Raw genomic sequence first — 20,587 nt, forward strand, 5'->3', positions numbered from 1 at the left:
GTCTACGTGGTGTAGCAGGTCGCTAACCATTTCCCCTTGGATTATGGGGGCTTCGTTCTGCTCCCTGTCCCTGTCTTCCAGCTCAGGGGTCTGGGTACCCCGAAAACAACTGTTAGAACTGACTATTGAAGACTTACTTAGGCAAAGAAGGCATTAAGTACCTCAGCCTTTTCCTTGTCCTTTGTCACTATGTTTCCTCCCGCGTCCAATAAAGGATGGAGATTCTCCTTAGCCCTCCTTTTGTTGCTAATGTATTTGCAAAAACATTTTTTTTGTCTTTTACGGCAGTAGCCAGATTAAGTTCCAGCTGGGCTTTGGCCCTTCTAATTTTCTCCCTGCATAGCCTCACAACATCCTTGTAGTCCTCCTGAGTGGCCTGCCCCTTCTTCCAAAGGTCATAAACTCTCTTTTTTTCCCTGAGTTCCAGCCAAAAGTTCTCTGTTCAGCTCTGTTTCATCTCAACCCACAAGTTTTCCTACTTTGACACTTCCGATTCTTATATCAAAATTCCCATTTTGATAATGGGATGGCCTACACTGCACCAAGACTGCTGGCATCAGATGGGATTCACCTTACTCAAAGGGGGAAGAGGGTCTTTGCTCACGAGCTAGCAGGGCTCACGGACAGAGCTTTAAATTAGACTTGAAGGGGGAGGGGGATAATATCAGGCCTGCCCGTGACAAGCTGTGGGATAACACGCCAAGGTTAGAGGGACAGGGTGCTAGCGAGGGCCCTCAGCCTGTTGCTCTGACACATGCTGGGTACACTGCAGCACACTTGAAGTCTTACGGAAATGAGCCAGGGGCTCCTGAGGTAATAGGAGCCAACAGGGAAACACCAGTGAAATGCCTCAAAGGAATTGTCACGGATGAGTGGCTAGGTTGCTTAAAGAATTACTGTCAAAGATATTTGCAAAAAGTGATTTTAATAGAAATTTATAAAATTGTGATTTAACAAAGTTCAATGGCAAGGTTCACTCTATTACTTATTAAATGAATGGAATATATATAAAGAAAAAAAAAAATCCAGGTAGAAGCGAATTAGAATGATTTATACAGAGACTGAAAATACAAGGGGGGTAAAGGAGGCCCTCCCGTTGAGTCACAAGGTTCAGAATGGACCCCCTTGCTTTCTAAACTCCTTCTCAGAGAGGAGCCTAGGTGTGGCTGGATGCAGACTTCGCCTTAGACTTCACCAATGGTTTATGTCTAAGGATTATATATGTCTAGCAGCAGTTTAAGGTTTATTCACAGTTAAAGAGAGAATCACAGGAATTTAGCAGCAATTAATCATTGGTTAATTTTAGCATTTACAAAGTGATTAAATAGGATTTACTGCAATATTTGAATCGATTCACACACACACGCACAATATGCATATTAAGGTACATGTTAAAAATTCCCCTCGAGCTAAGCGAAATGCTCACTTCAAATGATTGTCTCAACGGGTGAAGGTCGAGTCTCAAGGAGTGAAGGGGGCCCCCGGAGTTCAGTCCAGGTCCTGTTGCCAGGCCTCTGTACTTTGCAAACTTAAGAGTTTGCAAACTCTGAGAAGCGTCCCGCTCAGAGGGAGATACTGGGCGCAGCCCACTGCGGTCCAGGAGAGCTCAAAGGGTCTCCCTTGGTACCGCTGTTTATAGGGTTGTGAGATGATTGACTTTAGGCATCAGTAAATTTCCATCCTGGCCACGATCTGGGTCAGTAATTAGTGGAGTTCTCAAAAATTCCAGTAACGCTGGTACAGATCCACCCATACCGATCCGCCCAAGTCACAATCCAGATATGTTCCAAGGCTGTCAGGGGGTGACTGATTATTCCTGGTACGGTCAGTGCTACTCCCACATTAGCCATGCAAGAGTTCCTGGTATGGTCAAGGGACGCTTAACCGCCAAACTCATTGCACAAAGGCCAAGTCTTGATGGGAATTACTGAGATCGTAAAGTGGTCCAGGAGAGGAGGAGGGGGGAAATGCACCACCACACTCTGAGAAGGTGACACGGCCGACAGCCCAGCTGAAGTGCCTCTACACCAATACACGCAGCACGGGCAACAAACAGGAGGAGTTGGAAGCCACCGTGCTGCTAGAAAGCTACGACCTAGTTGCCATTACTGAAATTTGGTGGGACGAATCCCATGACTGGAGTGCGGCTATCAATGGCTACAAGCTGTTCGGAAGGGACAGGCGAGGAAGGAGGGGCGGAGGGGTTGCCCTCTACATGAGGAAATGGATAGGGTGTGAAGAGCTGTCTCTGAAGAATAGCCACGAGCAGGTTGAAAGCTTATGGGTAAGAATTAGAGACCGAGGCAACAAAGGGAACCTTGTGGTTGATGTCTACTACAGGCCGCCCAATCAAGGGGAGCCTATTGACAAAGCCTTCTTACTCCAGCTAGAGGAGGCATCGCGCTCACAGGCTCTCGTCCTCCTGGGGGACTTCAACCACCCCGACATCTGCTGGAAAAGTAGCACGGTGAGCTGTAGGCAATCCAGGAGACTCCTGGAGTGCACTGAGGATAACTTCTTAAGCCAGGTAATAGACAGCCCTAGCAGAGGGGATGCGATACTGGACCTGTTGGTCACCAACGCAAGTGAGCTAATCGGTGACGTCAAGATTGGAGGCAGCCTGAGCAGAAGTGATCATGCCCTGGTGGAGTTCGCAGTCCTGAGGGATATATGTCAGGTGAAGAGTAAAGTCAGGACTCTGAATTTTAGGAAAGCAAGCCTTCTATGATGGAGTAACTACATCAGTGGACAAGGGAAGAGGTATGGATGTCGTCTGTCTGGACTTCTGTAAGACCTTTGACACGGTCACCCACAATATCCTCCTCTCTAAATTGGAAGGATATGGATTTGATAGGTGGACTGTTCGGTGGATGAGGAATTGGCTGGATGGTCACATCCAGAGGGTAGTGGTCAATGGATCAATGTCCAGATGGAGATCGGTGACAAGTGGTGTCCCTCAGGGGTCCGTACTGGGACCAGTACTGTTTAATATCTTCATCAATGGCATAGACAGTGGGATTGAGTGCACCCTCAGCAAGTTTGCAGATGACACCAAGCTGAGTGGTGCGGTTGACACACCTGAGGGACAGGATGCCACATAAGGTTCAACAAGGCCAAGCGCAAGGTCCTGCACCTGAGTCAGGGCAACCCCTGGTATCAGTATAGGCTGGGGATGAAGAGATTGAGAGCAGCCCTGCAGAGAAGGACTTGGCGGTACTGGTGGATGAAAAATTGGATATGGGCTGGCAATGTGCACTTGCAGCCCAGAAAGCCAACCGTATCCTGGGCTGCATCAGAAGAAGTGTGGCCAGCAGACTGAGGGAAGTAATTCTGTCCCTCTACTCTGCTCTCGTGAGACCCCACCTGGAGTACTGCATCCAGCTCTGGAGCCCTCAGCACAGGAAAGACATGGACCTGTTGGAGCAGGTCCAGAGGAGGGCCACGGAAATGATCAGAGGGCTGGAACACCTCTCCTATGAGGAAAGGCTGAGAGAGTTGGGGTTGTTCAGCCTGGAAAAGAGAAGGCTCTGGGGAGACCTTATTGTGGCCTTTCAATACTTAAAGGGGCTTCTAAGAAAGATGGAGAGAGACTTTTTAGCAGGGCCTATTGCGATAGGACAAAGGGTAATGGTTTTTAACTAAAGGAAGGTAGATTCAGACCAGATTCAAGGAAAACATTTTTTATGATGAGGGTGGTGAAACACTGGCACAGGTTGCCCAGAGAGGTGGTAGATGCCCCATCCCTGGAAACATTCAAGGTCAGGTTGGACGGGGCTCTGAGCAACCTGGTCTAGTTGAAGATGTCTCTGCTCATTGCAGGGGGGGTTGGACTAGATGACCTTTAAAGGTCCCTTCCAACCCAAACCATTCTATGAGCCTATGATTCTCTCCCCCATCCCATTGTGGGGGAGTGAGCGAGAAGCTGTGTGGTGCTTAGTTGCTGGCTGGGGTTAAACCACGACAGTCCTTTTTGGCACCCAACATGGGGGTCGAAGGGTCCAAGATAGCGACAGATTTGATTGGCATGTGCTAGACTGAATTTATAGCTGTTATTGCTGTTTAGCTATTAATCGGCAAGCTTCTGTGCTTGCCATGGGGCTTGCCTCACTGCATATTAGAGTCTAGTGCTTGTTAGTGGCTGCTTTTTGCTTTTGCTGCTTGCTCTACTGCTGTATTGCTTATCATCTTACTCTGCTGTGCCTGGGAACATTTTTAAAACAGCAATGGCCATGTGCCTGGGCTGGCAGATGGCCAGGGCATCGCTGCTGTTTCTGTGCTGCTGTACTGGACAGGCTGGAACTCCATTATGAACTCGAGTTGAAGGGACTGTGACCTGTGGATGACTCCACGCAGGAGCAGGACACCCCCGAAGCGTCTGTGGCCGTGAATAAGCCCATGACAGAGCAGGTACATCTCGAAGCATCTCTGGCCCTGGTTATGTCTGTGCCACAGCAGGTATACCTCTGAAGGGATTGTGGCCCAAGGACAAGGCCATGCTGGAGAAGATACACCTCGAAGCATCTGTGGCTGTGGATAAGTCCATGCTGCAGCAGGTACACCTTGAAGCATCAGTGGCTGTGCATGAGGTCATGCTGGAGCACCTCAAAGCATGTGGCCATGGATAAGCCCATGACAGAGCCGGTACACCCCTGGAGGGATTGCAGCCATGGGTAAGGCCATGTTGGAGCAGGTATATCTCTGAAGGCATTGTGGCCCATAGAAAAGGCCACGCTGGAACAGGTGCACCTCTAATTGACTGTGGCTCTGGATAAGTCTATGCCGCAGCAGGTATACCCCTGGAGAGACTGTGGCTCATAGATAAGGCTCCACTTGGAGCAGGTAAACCCCTAAGGGACTGCAGTCTGTGGATAAGTCCAAGCCAGAACAGGGGCAAGGGGAGGAGTTCATTGCAGTGTTAAACCCGATGGTCTGGTCCAAAGAGGCCAGGGGTGGAGACTGTAATGGAAATACCTTTAAATTGTTGTAACTCATGAGCTGAGTTCCATGTTATGGGAATTACTATAACAGGAACCAAATGAACTAATGGAGGACAAGCCTTAGAAGAAGCAGTGCAAGTGCAGCAGTGACCTGACCTGAGCTGGCTTTGGTGCCGAGTAACTCCATGCAACACACCACCTCTCCTGTCCTGAGTGACCACCATCACAGATGGAGCCAAAAGTCATAGACCAAATGACCTCATAAAATGAACATTTTATGGGTATTTATGGACATTTCACAAACATTTTACAGGGGAAGGGGTGTTTAATGAGGATGTATTGGATAGTGTGGGACGTGAGCATGACATAAATTGCACCTTGAGTACTATGTTCAGTTTTGGGCCCCTCACTACAAGAAGGACATTGAGGTGCTGGAGCGTGTCCAGAGAAGGGCAACGAAGCTGGTGAAGGGTCTAGAGAACAAGTCTTATGAGGAGCGGCTGAGGGAACTGGGGTTGTTTAGTCTGGAGAAGAGGAAGCTGAGGGGAGACCTTATTGCTCTCTACAACTACCTGAAAGGAGGTTGTAGTGAGGTGGGGGTCGGTCTCTTCTCCCAAGTAACAAGTGATAGGATGAGAGGAAATGGCCTCAAGCTGCACCAGGGGAAGTTTAGCTTGGATATTAGGAAAAACTTCTTCACAGAAAGGGTAGTGAGGCATTGGAACAGGCTGCCCAGGGAAGTGGTTGTGTCTCCATCCCTGGAGGTATTTAAAAGACGGGTAGACGTGGTGCTTGAGGACATGGTTTAGTGGTGGATTTGGCAGTGCTAGGTTAATGGTTGGACTTGATGATCTTAAGGGTCTTTTCCAACCTTAACGATTCTATGATTCTATGAAATGGTATAGAATAAGGAGTGCAGAATGTGCTGGTTTTGGCTGGGATAGAGTTACTTTTCTTTGTAGGTAGCTAGACTGGGGCTATGTTTTGGATTTGTGCTGGAAACAGTTGATAATACAGGGATGTTTTCATTATTGCTGAGCAGTGCTTACACAGAGTCGAGGCCTTTTCTGCTTCTCACACCACCCCACCAGTGAGTAGGCTGGGGGTGCACAAGAAGTTGGGAGGGGACACAGCTGGGACAGCTGACCCCAACTGACCAAAGGGATATTCCATACCATATGACGTCATGCTCAGCAATAAAACTAGGTGGAAGGTTGGGGGGTTGGGCCGCTGCTCGGGGACCTTCTGGGCATCAGTCGTTTGGTGGTGAGCAATTGTTTTCATTTGCATCACTTGTCTTTATTTTTATTTTTTTCCTTTTCCTTACTACTACTACTACTACTATTATTATTATTATTTCTTTTTAAAAATTATTAAACTGTTTTTATCTCAGCCCACGAGTTTTCTCAGTTTTACTCTTCCGATTTTCTCGCCCATCCCACCGGGGCGCGGAGTGAGCGAGCGGCTGCATGGTGCTTAGTTGGTGACTGGGGTTAAACCACGACAGCACTCACTTAATACTATTCACATGCACAAAGTTAAACTAAATGTAAATATTTGCAAGACAATGCCATGTATTACTGATTCTGCCAACATAATATGCTTTTTGCTACAGAAACATGTCAGCACGCAGGAACATTTTAGTGACTAAGAAACTACCCCCAAAGATTTAACATAGTTCTGAAGTACTTACTGTAGCTGGGGAGGCCCGCGTTGTATGAGTCACTGAATGACCAGAATTTTCCATTGAATTGCCAATCAGATAGGTCCCTCCTGAGCTGCTAATGAGCTGTCCTCCTGCGACACCCATCTGAATGCCTCCGGTGCCCACCATACTATGAGAGGAGACCACTGTTGTTGCCTGTGCAGAACTTCCTTGAGTATCGAAGTAATTTCCCCCAGTGTTTTGGCTATACATCTGGGTTTCCGTGTAAGGATAAGTTGTTCGACTTCAGGAAAAGAAAACAAAAGAAGTAGTAGTTATTTATTTGGATTGTTTAAGTGAGGGAAACATCATTGTAGAAAAGAGTGTACAGTTGCTGTAAACAAACTAAACAGGATTGGCAAACAACCCCTGCCTCCACACAAAATAACATTTCATTATGTTAAAGTACTGAGTAATTAACTTGGACTCACTGTTAAAATAAGTATTCATTAAACTTCAAGGAAAATGTTTTCAGTCCCATCTGAAGAGGGGTGGAGAAAAGTATGACAAGAATTGAAGAGATGAGAGGAAGATCTCATTCAAGTATTAATACATTATTTAGTAATTTATAAAACTTGTAACTTTTAAATCCTAAAGTCAAAGCTGGATTTTTATTTAGATGCCATTTATTTTGTATACTGTGTATGTTACAAAATTGTAAACATGACAAAAAAAATGTCAGCCAAGATGGTCTATGGATATACAAGAGTCCTATAAATGTTTTGTATTGATTTTAAATTCACTGGAACTCTCTGGCTGAAGCTTGAAATTCTGAGCTCATTTGTGTTTTAAGACATGCAGTTAGTTCAGCAGAGTGAAATTTTAAATGGGACAACAATATGTACAGTGTTATGATGAAAAAGTAATAAAAGTACAACAGAATTACAATTCGTGAAGGGATTTGTGAAGGGATTAAAAAAGTCAAAGGAACAGCAGTAATTTAACTCAGTTCTTTCCAACTATTAAACATTTGGGCCTTATGTCATTCTTCATGTTCATAATGACTTGGATCATTACCCTTTAACAGGTTATAATCTTTTATTAGCTATTGAACATAGTGGATATTTGGTCCTGTGTACTAACTTGGATTTTCAAATTGATATAGCTCAAAATACACAAGTAAATAACACTCATTAGCTTTTCTAAAATGAAGAATCTGGATTTTGCAGTAATTAAAAAATTTTAGCCAACGTTTCAAGACCAACAAACTTTATACCATGGCATGTGTTACAGTAAAATAGTCAAATGATAAAAATTAGTTTATTTACCCAGATGACAATTTCAGCGTTTAATCATAAAATCCTATAATGCTTCCTAAAATTAACTGGCACCAACATTTTGAACCCATAACAATAACCAAGTCAGAACTTCTATGGTATTAACTATGGCCATCATGGATTCTCCCTTGTTCTTCAGAGACAGCAAAAACCTCTAAAACTTAATTTTAATATCCTAAAAGCTTTTCAAGTTATGTACTATATTACTTGTTTTCATGGTTACTTAAGCTATTTTTGTTTTGTTTTGTTCTTGGTATTTCAAAAGCTTTAAGAGCAGCTGTGAGAAATTCACAGTTAATCTAGAGGGACTACAGTGCAGTCTAATGAAAACAAAACAATTAAAAAAAAAAAAAGATGGGGACAGACTTTTTAGTAGGGCCTGTAGCGATAGGACAAGGGGTAAAGGTTTTAAACTAAAGGAGGGTAGATTCAGACTAGAGATAAGGAAGACATTTTTTACAATGAGGGTGGTGAAACACCAGAACGGGTTGCTCAGAGAGGTGGTAGATGCCCCATCCTTGGAAACATTCAAGGTCAGGTTGGACGGGGCTCTGAGCAACCTGATCTAGTTGTAGATGTCCCTGCCAACTGCAGGGGGGTTGGACTAGATAACCTTTAAAGGTCCCTTCCAACCCAAACCATTCTATGATTCTATGATTCTATGATACTGTTCTCACTAGCCCACTCTTCCAGCCTGTCCAGGTCTCTCTGTAAGATGGCTCTCCCTTCTGACATGTCCACCTCACCACTCAGTTTGGTGTGATCAGCAAACTTGGTGAAGGTGCTTTCAATCCCATCGTCCAGATCATTTATGAAAATGTTGAACAGTGTGGGGCCCAGTATCGATCCCTGGGGACCCCACTTGTGACAGGCTGCCAGCCTGAGTAAAAACCATTGACCACCACCCTCTGAGTGTGACCTGTTAGCCAATTTCCTACCCATCTCGCAGACCACCCATCCAATCTGTATCTAGCCAATTTGTCTAGGAGAAGGCTGTGGGAAACGGTGTCAATCGCTTTGCAGAAATCCAGGTAAACAACATCCACTGCTCTCCCCATGTCGACAGAAAGTGTTACTTTTTTTTAGAAGGTGATCAAGTTAGTCTGACAAGATTTGCCCCTGGTAAGTCTGTGCTGGCTTTTCCCAATCACCTGCTTCATTTGGCTTGTGATAGTTTCTAGGAGAACTCATTCCATTACTTTCCCAGGGACTGAAGTAAAACTAATGGGCCTGTAGTTTCCTGGGTCCTCTTTTGGGCCCTTCTTGTAGATGGGTATGACATTTGCCCTCTTCCAGTCATCAGGGATATCCCCTGATCTCCATGACTTTTCAAAGATTATAGACAGTGGCCTTGCAACAATGCCAGCCACTTCTCCTAACACCCTGGGGTGGATTCCATCCTGGCCCATAGATTTATGTGGGTTGAGCCCTTGCAAGATGCTGCAGACTAGCCCTTCCTCCACTACTGGTGGGTTGACACGTGTTGTCGTAGCTACTTGATCTTGTGATCTGGGATCCAGCTACGCTGGTAAAGACAGAGGCAAAGAAGGTATTGAGAACCTCTGTCTTGTCAGCATTAGTAGTGACTAGTTTCCCTGCCCTGCTTAGTAATGGGCCTATGTCTTCCCTGTGCTTCTGCTTACTGCTCATGTACCTGAAGAACCCTTTCTTGCTGTTCTCTGGCCAATTTCAGTTCCAGCTGAGCCTTAGCCTTCCTGACGGCATCTCTGCATGCCCTAGCAAGGTTCTTGTAGTCCTCGATGGCTATTTGGCCGCCTTTCCATAGCTGGTATGCTTCTTTTTTGCCTTTAAGCACAGTCAAAAGCTCTTTGTTAAGCCAGGGTGGCCTCTTGTTCTGCCTTCTTCCTTTCCCTTTGTAGGGAATGGACTGTTCTTGTGCTTCCAGGAGGCTGTTCTTGACTAACTCCCAGCATTCACAAGCTCCTTTGCCCTCCATGGATGCTTCCCATGGAATCCCTCGCAGATGGGCTCTGAGCATCTTCAAGTTAGCTCTTCGAAAATCCAGGGTCTTTGTCCTACTACTGGTCTTCAGCGTGCTCGGCAGGATCTTAAACTCCACAGTGTTGTGATTGCTGTATCCAAGGCTACCATTGGTAGTTATGTTGTCAAGTAAGTCGTCTTGGTTTGTGAGCAGTAAATGGTAGCAATGCGCTGTTCCTAGTCGGCATGTCCAGCATCTGTAGCAGGAAGCAGTCCTCAGTGCATTCCAGGAATCTGATGGATGACTTGTGCACCGCTGTGTTGTTTTACCAACAAATGTCCGGGTAATTGAAGTCACCCATGAGGGCCAGGTTCTGTTGACCTGAGACTTTGAGCAGCGGAAGTAAGGTTTCGTCAGCCTCATCACCCTGATTGGGAGGTTGGTAACAGATACCTAACATAAGATCCCCCCTTGGTGACGATCCCTCTAATCTTGATCCAAAGGCATTCAATAGAACTTTTGTGGTCTCCATAGCTCACCTCCATACACTCAAATTTCTCTTTTACATAAAGTGCAACTCCACCTCCTCTTCTTTCCTTTCTGTCTTTCTGAAAGAATCTGTAGTCATCTGTTTGTGGTGGTGCATCCCCTCCCCCCCCCCCCCCCCCGGCTGCTTTACGATCACGGGAATTCCCGTCAAGACTTGGCCTTTGAGCAATGAGTCTGGCGGTTAAGTGTCCCTTGATTGCACCAGAAACTCTTGCATGGCCAAGGTGGGGAACAAGAATGCCTTGACTGCACCTGGCATAATCAGTCATCCCCTGACAGCCTTGGAACATATCATTGTGGATCGTAACTCAGGCGGATCGGTATGGGTGGATCTGTACCAGCCTTGCTGAAATTTATGAGAACCCCAGTAATTACCGACCTGCATAGTGGCCAGGATGGAAATTCACTGATGCCTAAAGTCAATCATCTCGCAACCCTATAAACAGCAGTACCAAGGGAGACCCTTTGAGCTCTCCTGGGCCGCAGAGGGCTGCGCCCAGTATCTCTGAGTGGGAAGCCTCTCACAGTTTGCACTCTTAAGTTTGCAAAGTACAGAGGCCTGGCAACAGGACCTGGGCTGAACTCCGGGGGCCCCCTTCACTCCTTGAGACTCGACCTTCGCCCGTTGAGACAATCATTTGAAGTGAGTATTTCACTGAACTCGAGGGTACCTTTTTAACAGGTACCTTTATATATGCATATTGTGTGTGTGAATCAATTCAAATATTGTAGTAAACCCTATTTAATCACTTTGTAAATGCTAAAATTAACCAATGATTAATTGCTGCTAAATTCCTGTGATTCTCTCTTAACTGTGAATAAACCTTAAACTGCTGCTAGACATATATAATCCTTAGACATAAACCATTGACCAAGTCTGGGACTAGGATTGGATCCAGCCGCACCTAGGCTCCTCTCTGAGAAGGAGTTTAGAAAGCAAGGGGGTCCATTCTGAACCTTGTGACTCAACGGGAGGGCCTCCTTTACCCCCTTGTATTTTCAATCTCTGTATAAATCAATTGACTTGTACCTTAATTTTCTCTTTCTTTCTCTTTATATATATATTCCATTCATTTAATAAGTAATAGAGTGAACCTTGCCATCAAACTTTGTTAAATCACACTTTTATAGATTTCTATTAAAATCTCTATTTGCAAATATCTTTGACAGTGATTCTTTAAGTGACCTAACCACTCATTCATGACACCATTGTGGTCTTCCAGTCGTATGAGTTTTCCCACCAAGTTTCTGTGATTCCTATGACATCATAACTCTGAGACTGGGCATGGAGCTCCAGTTCCTCCTGTTTGTTGCCCAGACTACATGCGTTGGTATACATGCACTTGAGGTGGCTGGACTTAGGGTTCTTGCTTTGGAGAGGATTGGGGAGCATTCCTCACTACTCTGGTAGGTGGGCTCATCTATCCTGTTGCTTATGGATATACAGGTGTCACAGCTGTGGACCCTATCCCCCCAAGTTCGTTAGTTTAAAGCACAATTCTCTAAGTCAGTCAATATGCTGGTGAAGATTCTCCTTCCTCTTCTAGACAGGTGGATCCCATCTCTCCCCAATAAGGCCGTATTCATCGAAGAATGTCCCGTGATCATAGAAGCCAAAGCCCTGGTGACGACACCAGCCACGAAGCCAGGTATTGATCTGCATGATGCATTGACTTCTCCCTGCACCCCTATCCCTGACTCGCAAGATAGAGGAGAAGATCACTTGATTCCCTGTCCCTTTCACTTGGGCCCCCAGGGCTCTCAAGTCCTGCTTGATCTTGCCCAGGTTATGCTTTACAGTGTCATTGGTGCCCACATGGAAAAGAAGTAGGGGATAGGAGTCTGCACTTTTAACCAGTTGTGGCAGTCTCTCTGTGACATCCTGGATCTTGGCTCCTGGCAAGCAGCAAACTTCCCTTGACTGTATATCAGGCTGGCAGATGGGTGTGCCTCGGTGCCTCTCACCCACTGCTAGCACTCGACGCCTCCTTTTGCAGCTTTTAGTATGTGCTGCTGGTGCGGTTTCTCTCTGTGAATCTTACTCATTGGTTTTGTCCGCTGCCAAGACTTCATATCTGTTGCTGGTTGGTACATACAAGGAAGGGGAGTGAAGCAATATCCTGTTGCCATGAGTCATCAGAGACCATGGCGCCTCCTTCTCCAAGGTGCTGTCTGTTCGCTGCTTGAAGCTCTTTGTCTGGTAGTCCTTGGAGGTCAGAGTCATGAAGCCCTAATATTTCTTCTTGCAAAGTCTCAAATAATACTCTGTTTCTTGTTCCCTGTCCCTAATACAGCATAACCTGCTGACTTCCTCCTGCAGCTCCTCCACCTCTGCTTCAGCGACTCCACCAGAGCACACCTTGCACAGATGGAGCTTCCATCCTCCTCCACCCAGGAGTGTAGGGTACAGTCTTTGCAGCCCTCTACCTGGACAGCAGCTTTCCTGACAGGAAGCTCTGTCTGGGTGGCTGCCTCCATTCATCCCAGACTAGCCTGGCTAGGTAGCTGATTCCTGTCTGATGCAGAGCACAGCCCTCACCTGGTTTCTACCACCATGCTTCCGACAACCTCAAAGCACTGCCTAATAAGCCCTTCTAATTCCTTGGACACCTCAAGCTGCTGGGTAGGCTTACACAGCCAACAGCTAGCTGGGGTGACCATTGAGGCTGCAGCGTAAGACTGTGGGTGAGCAGAGCAGGCAGAAGCCCGACAACTTGTAGGATACGCCCCCCTTCTCGTGCACCCTTCTGCTTGAACTGCCGCGCAAACTGCTGTACCATTTCTCTCAGGCACCGTTCCCTACAGCACCACACCCTGGTCACTGGCACTCCCTAGGGGCTGGTTATACATGGCTTCCTGTGGTTTGAACTGGATGCGGCAACAACTGGGACCACCAAACTATTGCTTGCCCCTCTTGCAAGACCTTTCGCCTGCTGGCCAGTCTCTCCACACACACAGCCCAAGGGTGTTGGGGACCCAGAAACCCCCTCAAACACCCTCCAGGACCTCACAAGCCTCACACTCTTCTCAGCACACACCAAATACTGCTGCAGCTGCTACTGCCACTGCTGCAGCAGGCACTGACTTTCTGTGGTTAAAACTGGCTGGGGAACAGCCAGCACCAACCAAGCAAATAGAGCTCCTGCCTGAAATCAAATACAAAAAGAAAGTACACAGAAGGTGGTAGCAGGGACAGACTACTCAGGACAAACACAAAGATATTGACCATACATATAGGAAGGGAGCTCTGGAGATTGTCTACTCCACGCCCCCCACTCCCCCCCCAGCTCAAAGCAGGTAGAATATCTGTGCTGGTTTTATACATCTTTAGGCAACAGTGCATGTTCTTGTGAATCTTCAAGATTCCTTACTGAGAGGCACCGAGGCACACATTTGCCGTCCAGACAAATGAGCCAGGGGCTGCTGATGTATTAGGAACCAACAGGCAAACACCTGTGAAATGCCTCAAAGGAATTAGGCTGTGTTCTGCTCCTACTGTTCCATGTAGGGTCTAATGATACTGTAACGAGGCAACTTAGAACCATCAAAAGAGACTATATGTCCCTCAGAGCAATGTTAAAAGGATCTGGAGCAGAGGTTGTAGTCTCCTCTGTCCTCCCAGTCAGAGGAAGTGGTCCAGGAAGAAGGAGGCAAATTGAACAGGTGAATGCTTGGTTCTGTAGCTGGTGCCATACTGAAGGTTTTGGCTTCTGTGATCATGGATCTACCTTTGAGAAGCCAGGTCTGTTGGGAGGTGATGGGATTCACCTGACCAAGTGGGGCAAGAGAGTCTTCACCAACAAGCTGGCCAGACTTACAAGGAGGGCTTTAAACTAGATCTAGTGTGGGGGAAGGGGATGGAGTTTTGAGCACCAGACAAGAGCCAGGGGCTGCTGATGCATTAGGAACCAACAGGGAAACACCTGTGAAATGCCTCAAAGGAATTAGGCTGTGTTCCTCTAAAAAGGTGACAAGGTCGATAGGCCCACTAAAGTGCCTCTATAGCAATGCACGCAGCATGGGTAACAAACAGGAAAAGATGGAAGCCACTGTGCACCTGGAAAGCTATGATTTAATCGCTATCACTGAAACTTGGTGGGACGAATCGCACGACTGGAGTGCTGCAGTCGATGGCTATAAACTGTTCAGAAAGCACACGCAAGGAAGGAAGGGTGGGGGTGGGGGGTTGCCGTCTATCTAAAAAAATGGATTGACTGCACAGAGCTGTCTTTGAAAAACAGCAATGAACAGGTTGAGAGCTTATGGGCAAAAATAAGGGAAAAGCCAACAAAGGAAACCTCGTGGTTGGTGTTTACTACAGGCCACCTGATCAAGGGGAGGATGTCGATGAAGCGTTCTTACTCCAGCTACAGGAAGCATTGCGCTCGCAGGCTCTGATCCTCCTGGGGGACTTCAATCACCCTGACACTGGCAATCTCTCTTCCCACATCTCTCAAGCCCCTGAACCTCGAGGCAGGGACTGGGGGAAAGAAGTTCCTCCCATCATAGGAGAAGATCAGGTTCAAGACCACCTGAGGAACCTGAACATACATAAGTCCATGGGACCCAATGACATGCATGCCAGGGTCCTGAGGGAATTGGCTGATGATGTTGCCAAGCCATTCTCCATGATATTTGAAAAGTCATGGCAGTCAGGAGAATTCCCCGGTGACTGGAAAAAGGGAAACATTGCACCCATTTTGAAAAAGGATAAAAAGGAGGACCCTGGGAACTACCAGCCAGTCAGCCTCACCTCCGTGCTCGGTAAGATCCTCCTGGAAGATATGTCGAGGCAGATCCTCCTGGAAGATATGTCGAGGCATACAGATGACGGGGAAACAGCAAACATGGCTTCACCAAGGGCAAGTCTTGCCTGACCAACCTAGTGGCCTTCTACGATGGAGTGACTACATCAGTGGACAAGGGAAGCGCTATGGATGTCAACTACCTGGACTTCTGTAAGGCCTTTGGCACAGTCCCCCCCCCAACATTCTTACCTCTAAATTGGAGAGATATGGGTTTGATGGATGGACTGTTAGATGGATAAGGAACTGGTTGGATGGCCACGTCCGAAGAGTTACAGTCAATGGCTCAGTGTCCAAGTGGATACCAGTGACGAGTGGTGTCCCTCAGGGGTCCGTACTGGGACCAATACTGTTTAATATCTTTATCAACGACACAGACAGTGGGATTGAGTGCATCCTCAGCAAGTTTGCACATGACACCAAGCTGAGTGGTGCGGTTGATTCCCTAGAGGGAAGGGATGCCATCCAGAGGGACCTGGACAAGCTAGAGAAGTGGGCCCATGTGAATGTCATGAAGTTCAACAAGGCCAAGTGCAAGGTCCTGCACCTGGGTCGGGGCAACCCCTGGTATCAGTACAGGCTGGGGATGAAGGGATTGAGAGCAGCCCTGCGGAGAAGGACTTGGGGATACCGGTGGACAGAAATCTGGACATGAGCCGACAATGTGCGCTGGCAGCCCAGAAACCCAATCGCATCCGGGGCTGCATAAAAGGAAGCGTGGCCAGCAGGTCAATTCTCCCCCTCTACTCTGCTCTCGTGAGACCCCACCTGGAGTACTGCACGCAGCTCTGGGGCATCCAGTTCTGTTGGAGCGCGTCCAGAGGAGGGTCACAAGAATGATCACAGGGCTGGAACATCTCTCCTATGAGGAAAGGCTGTGAGAGTTGGGGTTGTTCAGCCTGGAGAAGAGAAGGCTCCAGGGAGACCTTATTGCAGCCTTTCAATATATAAAGGGGGCAGAGAGAGACTTTTTTTCTGGGGCCTGTAGTGACAGGACAAGGGGCAACAGTTTTAAACTGAAAGAGGGTAGATTTAGATTTAGATTTAGGGCTCAGGAGCATATCTGAAATGCTTGTACACCAACGCACGCAGTATGAGAAACAAACAGGATGAACTGGAAGTGTTGGTTAGTTCCCAGAACTATGATATCATTGGTATTAGTGAGACTTGGTGGAATGAGTCCCATGATTGGAGTGCTGGGATGGAGGGCTACAGGCTGTTCAGGAGGGATAGGCAGGGCAGGCGAGGTGGAGGTGTCGCACTATATGTAAGGGAGAGGTTTGATTGTACAGCCCTTACAGTTAGCGGTGATGTGGTGGAGAGCCTCTGGGTGAGGATTAGGGGGATGGAAAACAAAAGGAGATGTTGTAGTGGGTGTCTACTACCAATCACCCAGCCAGGATGTTAGCACTGATGAGTTATTCTATAGGCAATTAGGAGAAATCTCTGGATCGGTAGCCCTTGTCCTTATGGGAGATTCCAACTTCCCAGGCATCAACTGGGAATATCATACTGCTGTGACGAGCAGGTCTTGGAAATTCTTGAAGTTTGTGGGAGATAGATAACTTCTTGTCACAAGTACTCTGTGAGCCAACTAGGAAAGATGCCCTCCTAGGCTTGTTGTTTGTGAATAGAGAAAGAGTCGTGGGAGATGTGATGGTAGGTGGCTGTCTTGGCCACAGTGATCACGAAATGGTTGAGCTTAAAATTTTCAGTGTAATGAGAAAAAAGGACAGCAGAGTTGCTACCCTGGACTTCAAGAGAGCAAACTTTAAGCTACTCAGGGAGCTACTTAGCAGAGTCCCCTGGGAATCTGCCTTTGAGGGCTTAGGAGTCCACGAGTGCTGGTCAGTTTTTAAGAACCACCTTTTAGAAGCACAGGAGCAGGCAATTCCAGTGTGTCAAAAGTCAAGCAAGCGGGGCAGAAGACCAGCTTGGCTGAACAGGCAACTCCTCGAGGAGCTCAAGAGGAAAAAGAAATTGTATGATCTCTGGAAGCAAGGACAGGCTTCGCAGGAAGATTCCAGAGCCATGGTTCGTATACGCAGGGAGAAGACACGAAAGGCCAAAGCTCAATTAGAGTTGAAACTGGCCAGTGTTGTGTCAGACAACAAGAAAGGCTTTTTTACGTACCCTAATAGCAAGAGGAGGTCTAAGGAAAACATTGGACCGATACTTGTTGAAGATGGTCACCGGACTAATAGGGATGAAGAAAAAGCGGAGGCATTCAATGCTTTTTTTTGCCTCAGTCATACTGATAGACCTTGGGCTGCCCGGTCCCCTGAGTCGGAGGACCACGAGTGCGGGAGCGGTGACTTTCCATTTGCGGACACTGAAATTGTAAGGGACCAGCTGTATCAGCTGAACGTTCACAAGTCCATGGGGCCTGATGGGATTCATCCCAGAGTACTGAAGGAGCTGGAGGATGTTACGGCAGGACCCCTCTCGATCATCAACCAAAGGTCTTGGTTCCCTGCTGACTGGAAGCTAGCCAATGTTATTCCACTTTACAAGAAGGGCGTGAGGGAAGACCCAGGAAACTACAGACCTGTTAGTCTAACCTCAGTACCTGGAAAAATTATGGAGAAGGTCATACTGGGTACTACTGAAAGGCATTTAAAGAATAATGCAATCATCAGGCACAGTCAACATGGGTTCACAAAGGGAAAGTCCTGTCTAACTAATTTAATATCCTTCTATGATAAGGTCACCCGCCTAGTGGATGAAGGGAAGGCGGTGGATGTAGTCTTTCTGGATTTTAGTAAGGCTTTTGATACTGTCCCTCAACAGCATCCTTCTGGACAAGTTGTCCAACTGTGAGATGAGCAGGTTCATGGTGCGCCGGGTGAAGAACTGCCTGAACGGCAGGGCTCAAAGGGTTATAGTGAATGGGGCTACATCTGGCCGGCAACCGGTCACCAGTGGTGTTCCTCAGGGTTCAATTCTAGGGCCAGTTCGGTTCAATATTTTTATCAATGATCTGGATGCAGGAGTTGAATGCACCATTAGCAAGTTTGCTGACAATACCAAATTGGGAGGTGCTCTTGACTCTCTTGAGGGACAAGGGGCCTTGCAGAGGGATCTAGATAGATTGGAGCATTGGGCAATCATCAGTGGCATGAAATTTAACAAGTCCAAATGCCGGATTCTACACCTGTGACAGAGTAACACCGGGTAAAAGTATAAATTGGGAGAGGAGTGGCTGGAGAGCAGCCCTGCAGAAAGGGATCTGGGGGTGCTGGTTGACAGCAGGCTCAATATGGGTCAGCAGTGTGCCCTGGCAGCCAAGAGGGCAAACCGCATCCCAGGGTGCATTAGGAGCAACCTGATCTAGTGAAAGGCATCTCTGCTCATTGCAGGGGGGGTTGGACCTTTAAAGGTCCCTTCCAACCCAAACCATATGATGATTCTATGATGATGATCCAGAGAGCTATGGCCCCCTCCAACTACTGATGCTAGGACCCTCACTCACTCCCGTAGCTGACACCACAGGCCCCAGGGTGCCTACACCCCCCAGTCTGACTCCAGTAGCTGGGCACCAAATTTCAATCACACACACACCGGTCTCGCCAGCAGCTGGCACCTGTTCCTTGCAGCACACATACACAGGGGACAGACAGCGAGATTAAGCAGAGCGATAGTTACGAAACGATTTTAAAAGAAAATATAAGAAAATAGGACAGACTGCAGTGATCAGGCACAGGGCTCAGCCAGACAAGCGTACTGACCGGCCCCGTTTTACCCGTGACTGGCCTGTTTTATCCCCCTTTCTGTCTATCCCCCCTCTTTGTTTCTCCCTGCTTCCCTGTCCCCCTGCAAGTCCCTTCATCAGTTTGTATAGTTCTATCAATTCCCGCATCCGTCCCAGTTTGGTGCCTGGGATCCCCCCTGGTTTAACATCTTATCACTTGCAAAGTTCAGGTTGATCTTCCTGGAAGTGGTGCCTGTAGTTTCAATTCCTTCCTAAAACATTTATTGCATGGTTTGTATGTTGTGTTAAATATTAAAAAGAAATTTCCTATTTACAATCCAGTATAATCCTTGTAAATACTAAGTTTTATATCCTTTCTGTGGACCAAACAATAATCACATTATAAAATTGGATTAATTTTTTAAGACATAGAGCCTCAGCTATCCTTGTAGCGAGCAAAGCTATTTTTGATACTGTAAATGACACCTTCTGCCATGGTGACTTCAAGTGTAATCACCGAACCATATAATAGTTGAGTAGTTGAGGTTGAAAGGGATCTCTGGAGATTGTCTAGTCCAAACCCCCTCCCAACCCCCGCTCAAAGCAGGATCAACCAGAGCAAGTTGCTCAGGACATTGTCCAGTCAGGTTTTGAATATCTCCAAGGATGGACACTCCACAACCTCTCTGGACAACCTGGTTCAGTGTTTGACTACCCTCATAGCAAAAAAGATTTTTCTTAAGTTTAAATGGAATTTCCTATGTTTCAGTTTGTGCCCATTCCCTCTTGTCCTGTCACTGGGCACCACTGAGAAGAGTTTCGCTCCATCTTCAATACACCCTCCCATCAGGTATTTAGACACATTGATAAGATCCCTCCTGAGTCTTCTCTTTTCCAGGCTAAACAATCCCAGCTCTCTCAGCATCTCCTCCTATGGGAGACGATCCGATCCCTTCATCACTGCAGCGGCTCTTCGCTGAACTTGCTACAGTATGTCCAGGTCTTTCTTGTACCGGGGAGCCCAGAACTGGACACAGGACTCCAGGTGTGGCCTCACCAGTGCTGAGCAGAGAGAAAGGATCACCTCCCTCGACCTCCTGCCAACACTGTTCCTAATGCAGCTCAGGATACCATTGGCCTCCTTTGCTGCAAGGGCACATTACTGGCTCATGTTCAGCTTGTTGTCCACCAGGACCCCCATGTCCTTCTCTGCAAAGCTGCTTTCCAGCCAGTCAGCCCCTACCCTGTACTGGTGCATCGTGTTATTCCTCCCCAGGGGCAGGACTTGGCATTTCCCTTTGTTGGACTGCATGAGGTTCCTGCCTGCCCATTTCTCCAGACTGTCGAGGTCCCTCTGAATAGCACAACAGCCATCTGGTCTATCAACCGTTCCTCCCAATTCTGTGTCATCTGCAAACTTGCTGAGGGTGCACTCTGTCACATCATCCAGGTCATTAATGAAGTTGTTAAACAGTATTGGCCCAAGGATCAACCCCGAGGGACACCACTAGAGGCTTGCCTCCAGCTAGACTTTATGCTTCTGATCACAACCGTCTGGGCCTGGCAGTTCAGCCAGTTTTCAGTCCACCTCACTGTCCACTTATCGAACCTGTACTTTGTCAGCTTGTCTATGAGGATGTTATGGGAGACAGTGTCAAAAGCCTTGCTAAAGTCAAGATAA

At 47.2% G+C, this 20,587-nt stretch overlaps 1 protein-coding gene across 2 annotated transcripts in view; it reads right to left on the minus strand.

The window, feature by feature from the left end:
- LOC309601527 (transcription factor RFX3-like) overlaps positions 1 to 20,587 on the minus strand; it is a gene marked incomplete at both ends in the record, with an annotated part of 103,451 nt that overhangs the window by 62,773 nt on the left and 20,091 nt on the right. For both annotated transcript variants that reach the window (XM_082334572.1, XM_082334571.1), the window contains one exon: positions 6,631 to 6,886. In XM_082334572.1, coding sequence (XP_082190698.1) covers positions 6,631 to 6,886 — 256 coding nt within the window. The remainder of the gene's footprint in view (positions 1 to 6,630; positions 6,887 to 20,587) is intronic.

Source organism: Platalea leucorodia (assembly GCF_965183815.1).
Source record: "Platalea leucorodia genome assembly, chromosome: W".
NCBI lineage: Eukaryota > Metazoa > Chordata > Aves > Pelecaniformes > Threskiornithidae > Platalea > Platalea leucorodia.